Consider the following 8,957-nt stretch of genomic DNA (forward strand, 5'->3'; position numbering starts at 1 on the left):
GCTCTGGATACCTCCAGAAACCAGCTGCTTTCAGCAGTCACAACCCTGAAATATCAACCTCCTTCCTTAACCTGCCCACGGGGAGCTCACACCAAGAGGCCTTTTGTCCAAGGATACCCACAGAACAGCTCGAGGAGGGAGCAGTTTGGAACACAACTGCTTCAGAGTTTAAACTTCCCTTGATCAAATGAGCACACACCAGCCTGTCCCAGAGGGAAAGCAGACAGGAAAGAGAAGCTCCTCTCCCACAGCAGCAAACTCTGTGCTTTCTTCTGTTCCAGCTGGAGAGTGGAGGCCATGGGCTACACCGCCACTTGGTGAAGGAGCCCTGGGAATTGGCCTGATCTGGGAGGGCAGCAAAAGGAAGTTCCCCAAACAGCAGGAAAAGATTCTCTGTAATCAAAATATTATGGAAATATTTCTGCAGGAAAAACAATTGAAGCATTTCAAAAAGTCCCCAGACTGAAATTTGTTTGCCAGCACAACAACCCCAAAGGGTCTGTGGTGTGTCAGGAAGGTCAGGAATGAACCTGCAAGGCTTGGATAAACATCATCGGTGTCTGTCCCCCAGAGCACAAGCAGCTGCCCAACAAGACTTCAAAACTAAGGGACAAAGCTTCCCCCTTCAGCTCTCTACAGCAGCTCTAGGGAGTCTCCCTCCATTGCAAGATCGCCTCTGTCAGCCTACAGTGACAAGAGTTGGCTGCAGGAGGCATCTGCACGGGAACTCTCCCCAGATGGGGGCAAGAAAAGGAAGTAGTGATTCCTGAGGAAAGAAAAAGGCAACACTGTTTGGGAAGACCCCAGCATGAGTTCGCTACAACTCTAGGCCAAAAATCCCCTGAATAAAGCAACATCCATCCATGGGGCAGCACTTTGGCTTTGATCTCAAGGCTGAGAAAACTGCTGCCCCTTCCTGCTGCTGTAGCTGACTCCAAATCACGAGAAATGTGCCAACTCTGCCAAAGACAGGCAGACACGGTGAGATAAAATCAGCTAGTCTGCTGAAAAGGAGACCAAATTAATGTTTTCTAACCCCCCCTTTTCCTCCTTTCCCCAGCCGAGACAGAGCAATGGCCTTCCTCTCTGACACGGACGGAGCCCCAGGCACGCGATGCAGCACGGGGCAGAGCACGCCACTGCTGCCAGTGCTCTCGCCAGCGGCTTCCACTGCCCTGTGGTGCCATGCCGGGCCCTGCCCTTCCCTTTCCTGCCGCGCGGAGCCCGGCCAGCCCCGGGAGCCGCCCCGCCCGCGCTGTGCCCGCGGCCCCGGCTCTGCCGCGCTCGTCCCCGCCAAGTCCGGCCCGCGCCGGGGCCGCGCCGGGCGCGCGCGGGCCCGAGCGCAGCGCCCCCCTCAGGCCGTTGCAGCCGCGGCCGTTGCGCTCTGGGCCAACGTCGTGGCCACAGTCGGCGATCGACGCCATGGCGGAGCTGCCGCTGCCCGCCGGGCTCAGCGCCAGCACCTTCCCCGCCAAGCTGTGGCGCCTGGTGAACAGCCCCCGCGTCCGCTCCGTGCGCTGGGACAGCCGCGCCCAGGGGCTGCTCGTCGACCGCTGCCTCTTCGAGCGGGAACTGCTCAGCGCGGGCGACGCCCACGGGGCGGACGCTGAGGGGGGGCCGGGGCCGGTCCCGGATTCCTTCCAAGCCACGCACTTCGGCAGCTTCGTGCGGCAGCTCAACCTCTACGGCTTCCGCAAGGTGCCGGGCTGGGTTGGCTCAGATGAGCCGGGCGATGCTGGGGGCTGGCTCCACTTCAGGAACCCCAACTTTCGCCGCGACCGCCCCGACCTTCTGCTCCGCATCAAGCGCCTGACCCGGGCCAACAGGCAGCGGCTGGCGGCGGGGCTGGAGGTGCGCAGCCGCCAGCCCAGCCGCTTCCAGCAGCTCCACACGGAGCGGGCGGTGCCCTCCTTACCCGCCGGGCAGCCGCCCAGAGCCGGTGAGACGGGGTGGGAGCTGCGGGAGCAGAGGGTGGCTGAGGGTGGGCTGCGGCCCTGGGCGGCTGCCCGGCGGGGCAGGAGCGGGCCCTGCCCGTGCTGGGGCTGCTCAGCGCAGCTGCCCCGGCTGGCACAGGGGCTGTCCTTGGGCAAGGCAGCTGTGCCGGCGGGCCCGGGAGCTGTGCCGGCGGCTGTGCCGGGCTGCCGGGGCTGCGGGACAGTCCCGCCCGCCCGCGGCTGCGCTCACCACAGCCTGGCCCGCTCGGCTGCAGCTGGCCCAGCCGTGCACCGTGGTTGGCGCTGCTCCTTGCCGTGCCCTGAGATGCTTGGGGATCTCTCCATGAGTGCGTGAGCCAAGGGCTCGGTCCTGCTCAGGCCCAGCTGGAGGAAGCTTCCTGTCCTTCTGGGGCAGAGGGGAAAAGAGCTGGCAATTGCCTCCTGCTAAGGAACAGCAGCGGGACAGTTTTCCCAGACAGCTGAACAGATAGGGGAGAGCTCAGTACACAAGGAACTGCTAGTTGAATAGCCCCAGAACATATGGGGTTTTTTCCTTCTACTTTCTCACCCTGCTTGGGAGGATGGGACAACTGTTCTTCCCTGGCAGAAGTACAGTTGCTGCCAAGGGAAGCACACCTGAACACCAATAGTAACCCAGCCTTCCCTTTGCTTCCTTTCTTCTTCCCTCACTGCTGCACAGTGCTCTCCTACCAAGATCTCGCTGCTGCCTCACCTGAGGGTTTAGAGTTGCCTCCAGGCCCTTCCAGGCAAAGTGCAGCTGCTCAGGACTCTGAGGTTTTCCTACCTTCTCCCAAGAAGGTGTTTGCCTCATCTGGACTTCTTGGGGTTTCATCAGAGGAACCAGGCACAGGCAAATTTCATCTCAACTGTGAGCTCATCATTCCACTGGTTCCCATTGAGCTTAAATGTCACCCTGAGCTCATCGTTCCTCTGGTTCCTGTAGACCATCATAACCCTTCCATAGCCTCTCCAGAGAGAAGCAGCTGCACAACTTCAGAGCAGCAGTTGCCAGCCTGCAGCCCATCAGGTAGGGAAAGAGTCTCTGCCCTTGTGGTTCAAGCAGGTCCTGGTTAATGACCCTTTAAAGTGTTTTCCTGCAGTGCTCTACCATGGGTAGCTCTCAAGTGAGAATCAGGTAGAAAGTGTCAAGTCGCCTAGGAAGGGGGACCTTGAAAACAGAAGGATTCATTGCTTCCTTTTCCTGTCCTTGCTGCAGATTTGGAGGGTGTTCTGGGCATTTTCCAGACAGCCTCTCTGTAGGGGAACAAGGACAAGGCAAAAGATATTGCCTTACAAGTGGTCAGTGGTGCACTCTTCTCTTTCTTTGAATGAAGCCAAACTAGGACAGTGATAGGATATTGCAGGTGTTTAAGACTGTCTGCCTTGCAAATCAAGCCGTGCCATTGAAATGAGCTTATTTTGAGCTGCAGAACAGCTGCAGCTGCAGAATATGGCCTCACCCACAAGGTGGTTTTTAGAATAAATTCACAGTTCAAGTTTAGCATGCATGTCTGCAGATCAGGGCTCTTTCTGGGTGAATCCACTTTCTGTGGTCTCTTGTGGTGAGGAAACAAATGTAGCCAAACTCCAAAGCTGCTGGGAAGATAAAAAAGGCCGTGATTATAAAATGTGTGTGTCTCTATCCCTTTTACGATCCATGCTTTAATCTATGTACATGTCAATTAGGATAAATATTTTCTAAAAGGAAAAGCTCACTCCTCCAATCCCCTGGGAAGTCTGAATACATTTCTGGAACTGAAGTTGCTGTGTGCTTCCTGTGCTGCTTGATCCAAGGCAGCACTAGAGCTCTGCATCCCAAAGACACATTGTCTTTGGAAGCCTGACCAATGTGTTTGGATTCTTATAGCCACTCCAGCTGGCATTGCTGGTTTTGCAGCATGGACAGCCCCCAGCTGGCTGTGGAATACTCCTGGGGAAGAGGAATTGCCACCCCCGGATCTGGACATGGTGCTTGAGACACTGGAGGAGATGTTTTCTCTCTCTGCTCAGGTAACTGCATTGGACAGGGATGAAAGGAGCTGGACTGAGAGCTTGTGAATGTTGTTGTATGGTTTAGAAGCAAAGGCTTCTTGAGTTGACTGTTAATGGACAGGGAAGGATTTGCTTGGTAGAGCAAGATTTCCTAAAGGAGAGGGAATGAAAACATTTCCCTCCTGAGTAAGGATGAAAAGGTGTGAGCCTGTGTTGGCCAAGTTTGGGTGCTTATTTTCCTGGGAAGAATCCCTCATGCAGAGGCATTTGTGGTGAGGAAGTGGAAGCTTTGTAGGTTCTAAGAAGCTTTGTTTGATGGGAGAGAAGAGTGTTTGGAGAATTGCCACTGAAGGCCAAGTGTCCCTGCAGGGAGGGGCATGCGAGAGGTGCCTCTGTTCCAGCAGCAGATGTGGGCTCTGCCTCTTTTGGGTGGGAAGGCCAAGGCCAAGCAAGGGCTGGGCTGCAGCTGCTGCTGCTGTGGGAGCCCTGCCGTGCGTGCAGGCGCTCCCAGAGCCGTGGGTGGGGCTGGGCTGGAGCTGCAGCTTTCTTGTCCTCTCAGTAACCTGGTGCCTACAGTCCAGTTTCCATCTGGGAAATCCTCAGCTGGGCAAACTGGCCAGTCTTGCTGACCATGTTCCAGAGCTCAGTCACCTTGCTCTTGGGCAGCTCTGTGGGAAGAGATGTGTGTTCCCATGCAGTCCCTGCAAAGCTGCAGCCTGGTGAGACTGCTGTGCTCAGAGCTGTGGAGGGAGGAGCACATCCCTGTGCCAGGAGCTGGCAGGTCTCCTTCCTCAGCAGCCATTCCATGTGTTCAATGTCACCCCCACATTCAACACTGTCAGCTGTGACAGCTTTTGGACTGTGTTTGAGAAGTCAAATCTTTCTGACTGTTGAAGGGCTTTGGGGCCCAGACTTCTTGTTAGGAGCAAGGGATCAAGAGTGTGAGCCATGGAGTTGTTGGACCAGGTGTTTTGTGTAACTGGTGAGAAGGGTTTCTTTCTTTCTGTTTCTCTTTCAAGGGGAATATTCATGTTGCCCCTGAGTCTTCAGGAGGCGAGCCTGTGGACAGAGCTGCAGCAGAGGGAGCTTTGCCTGGCACCAAGAGCTGCGGGAACAATTCCCAGGAGCCTGAGGAGCTTGGTAAGGAGCCCCCATTGGTTTAGAGAGGTGTGAGATGGCTGCTCTGAGCCTGCCTCTGGCAGGAAGGGAGATGAGCAGAGTTGAGTTCCTGTCTGCAGGGTTGGTGCTTCCTGGTGCCTTTGTTTCAAATCCTGCACTGGCACAATGTGCCCGAGCCCGCCCTCCACGCTTCTCCAGAGGCTCTGACACTGAGTCCTCTACTGTGGCAAGAGAGCAGGGAATAAGCCTGACCTGGTGGGAGTTGTGTCACCAAGCCAGGTGTCCCCGTTTTGTGCTGTTGTCCATGGATCAGTTTGCTGCAGTGTGTCAGTGCTCTGGAGGCAACACTGAGTGACTCCTGAAGCAAGAGAGGAAAACCCCAGCAAAAAGTCAGTGTAGAAGTCCGAGCTTTTAGTCTCCAAGCATTAAATCAATGTAGTGCCAGTCTGCTGGTAGGTGTAGTGAGATACATTAAAAATACAAGCAGCAGAAGCTCTGAGGCCAAACAAATCATTAGTCACAAATCCAGTGGCTCAAGGAAGAACTGAAATTACCCCAAATTAGCGAGAACTAAAGGAGAGATAGAGCACTGTGGATCTGCATTCTTGAGCAAAGCTGGTGCAGCCTGCAGGCCTGGTAGGGAGCTCTTTCCCTCCCAGCTGTTCATCCCAGAGCTGGTGGTTGTTTTGGAGGAGCTGTTGCTCACTGCAGAGGGCAGTGTGTAGATGGCAGGGAACAGTGCTAGTTCCTAACTCAGCCCCCAGCACCCCTCAGCTTCAGCCATTTCAGTGAGGACTGAAGTCTCTCTGTAGCACAGAGAAAGAACAAGGCTGGGCTTCTTTGTGGCAGCTGGGACTCTCTGTGTTTCAAGCTCTTGTGAGTGCCCTTTGCACTGTGAGTATTTAGAGTTTATTGGGATAGTTCAAAACTTCAGAAGTTTTGAAAACTTGGAAGCATTCTGACTCTTTAAAGAGCAGGCTTCAAATTGTCATGTGAGAGTCTGCCTTTCAGACCACCTTTTAGTCTTTGATAGAAGGACAGCTACTTCCAAAGGGGAAGATGCACAGAGGCCAATATTGATCCAGTGTTCCCTTTGCTTCCCAGATATCCACCTGATCTACCTCGCCAGGAGGGCTGCCCTGCGTGAGAAGAAGGATCAGAGGGAGAGCCTGTGACCATCGAGCAGGTGGAATCCCTCCATTTATACATAGATTTATAGATTTCTGTAGTTTTATTAAGATATCCGTATAGTTTCATTTACAGATTTATACAGTCCTCTTTATATATCCACATAGTTATATTTATGGATTTATAGATGTGTGTTAATATGTGCATATATATATACATCTATATAGTAAATCTATATAAATCATTATAGATGTGATAGAATTATATTTATAGGTACGTAGTTACATTTATAGATTTTCAAATGTACATTTATATATGTATAGAGTAATAATTACATATATATATATTTTTATTTATAAATCTGCATAGTTATGTAGTTAGAGTTATATGGATTTTTAAAGGGATAGATTGCTGTTTGTGTAGGCCTAGGCTGCATTTTTACCTCTTTCCCCCCTTGGCTGCCTTTTTCACCTCTTGCTTTTCCCCCCGTGCCCCCTCTGTCCCCTCTCCCTGTGCTGGGTCCGAGCTGGTGGCCGGGCTGGGTGGATCAGCAGTTCCAGCCCCGGGTGTCCCTGGAGCGGTGGGAGCTGGCGCTGGCCCCAGGCACTGTCCCCTGAGGAGCTGCTGAAGGACGGTGAGACAGAGGGGGCTGAGGGGGCGGTGGCGCTGAAGGGACGCTGACCCTGAGGTGCTGCTGGGGCTGAGGGGCGTGGGGCAGCCGAGGGCAATGGTGGCACTGAGGTGACAGGGAAGGGGCACAGGCTGAGGGGCTGGCGGGTCTAAGGGGACGGGATGGGTCAGAAGGGACTGAGGGGGGTGAGAGGACTGTGAGGGGCTGAAGAAACCAAAGGGGGCTGGGGGTTCACCGAGAGCATGGCGGGGCTGAGGGGATGGAGGGGGCCAGCAGGGAGCACAGAGGGCTCCGGGACTGCAGCTCTGCCAGGCCTTGGAACCAATTCCAGAGCCTCCACTGTTGCCTCAGCTGCAATGAGGACCTTGAGGACAGGCGGAGACTGACGGGAGCCAGCAGGGAGAAGCTGAAGGCCAGCAGCAGAGGCAGTGAACGGGGACCTGCTGCTGCCAGCCTGGAGAGAGCCCGGGTGAGGCCACAGGGCCGGGGGCAGGGTGGGGCTGAGGGTGGCTGAGGGTGGGCTGTGGCCCTGGGCACTGCCCGGCGGGGCAGGAGCGGGCCCTGCCCGTGCTGGGGCTGCTCAGCGCAGCTGCCCCGGCTGGCACAGGGGCTGTCCTTGGGCAAGGCAGCTGTGCTGGCTGTGCCGGGCTGCCGGAGCTGCGGGACAGTCCCACCGCAGCTGTGCTCACCACAGCCTGGCCTGCTCATTTCTTTCTAGCCCTCCTGGGGAGGCTCTGAGATTTCCTCTTCCCTGATGGAAGTGCAGCTGCTGCCAAGGGAAACGTCCCCATACTCACTCAGTGTTCCCTTTGCCTCCCAGATGTCCCATCTGCTGTCCCTGTCCAGGAGAGCTGCTCTGCATGGGAGGAAGAGACCGAGGGAGAGGCTTTGGAGATGGGGCAGCTGGGATCCCTCTGCTTGGAGCTCTGCTTAAAGATGTCTGCACTTGCAAATAGACAGGGATCATTATATGGATATGTACATCTGTAGGCTTCTATTTGTATAGGAATATTTCTATATGTTTGTTGTTATATTTATGGCTGTATTATATATATGTATGTGTATATATACACATATATTACATATGTTTGTAATTACATATATGTGTATATGTGTATCTAAGTATACATGTATGTTGTTATATCTGTGTTTAGTTCAATTTCCTAGGTTTACAGCTGTGTAGGTATCTCTATTTATGCAGTTCTAGGTATATGTCTTTTTAAATAGGTGTATTGGAATTTGTATTGGTCGATATGTCTCTTTTTATATTTTTTAATATATATTGATCTATTTCTGTCTATTTATTAATATTTACATATGTGTCTAAATGTATAACTGTATATTTGTATTGATACAGTTGGGTGGATATTTAGATTGGTGATATTTGTATATTTGTAGATAGGTTTGTTTTTATATATCTACTGGTCTATATGTATATTGTATGTAATGTGCGATGTTTAATTTATATTTACATCTGTAGATTGTTATACTTGTATATGTATTTATATATATCTTCATATATGTATTTAATTCCATTTCAACATGTATGGAGTGGTAGAGTTGTATAATTCTATATATTGAATTCTTAGTGTAGGGCTATTTAATGAGGGAATGTGTATTTTTGTATTTCTGTATGCGCTTTACGCTTGTAGTAATAGGTAATAAATTGAGTCCTTAAACACTTTAATTAATCTCTGTGTATAGTAAGTTGTTGTAAGGGTTGGCAATAAATAAGTTTTTCTTATCTGAAGTTGGTTATTTACATATTTTTACACAGACTGGTTGTAATAATCTAATAAATTCCTGTTTTTAACCTAAATTGAGATCTGTATAGTTCCGTATTGTCAGTGTGGGTGTAGCAATTTGTAATAAATGACATTTTTCAACTGAAACTGATTCTCATGTATTTGTGGATCAGCAGTGTGTCTGTAGCAATCTGCAAGAAATGCCATTTGTCAGCTGCGATGGGTGTTCTGTGATTTGTGCTACCCAAAGCCAGGAGCAGATGTAAATGCTGGAGGATTTTGGGCATGAACATCTCTGGCCATGGCCAGCACATGCCCCACCTGCACTCAGGCTGGGCAAGGGCAGCGCAGATTTGGGCTGGCAGCAGAGCCACACGTTGGCTCAGA

General features: G+C 52.2%; 1 protein-coding gene across 3 annotated transcripts; it reads left to right on the forward strand.

Moving 5' to 3' along the window:
* The first annotated feature begins 1,352 nt into the window (after positions 1 to 1,352).
* Positions 1,353 to 8,685, forward strand: LOC119695637 (heat shock factor protein 5-like). Of its 3 annotated transcripts, none has more exons than XM_038124534.1 (7): positions 1,353 to 1,939; positions 2,635 to 2,982; positions 3,823 to 3,965; positions 4,967 to 5,087; positions 6,171 to 6,828; positions 7,177 to 7,294; positions 7,646 to 8,685. In XM_038124534.1, exons 1-5 carry the CDS (start codon positions 1,423 to 1,425, stop codon positions 6,239 to 6,241), a joined length of 1,200 nt encoding a protein of 399 aa, XP_037980462.1. In that variant the 5' UTR covers positions 1,353 to 1,422; the 3' UTR covers positions 6,242 to 6,828; positions 7,177 to 7,294; positions 7,646 to 8,685. The 3 variants fall into 3 exon arrangements, with proteins under 3 accessions (XP_037980462.1, XP_037980463.1, XP_037980464.1); XM_038124535.1 differs by having other exon boundaries at positions 3,853 to 3,965; XM_038124536.1 differs by lacking the exon at positions 2,635 to 2,982.
* The last annotated feature ends 272 nt before the right edge of the window (positions 8,686 to 8,957 follow it).

The sequence above is a fragment of the Motacilla alba genome, chromosome Z (assembly GCF_015832195.1).
Source record: "Motacilla alba alba isolate MOTALB_02 chromosome Z, Motacilla_alba_V1.0_pri, whole genome shotgun sequence".
Classification (NCBI taxonomy): Eukaryota; Metazoa; Chordata; class Aves; order Passeriformes; family Motacillidae; genus Motacilla; species Motacilla alba.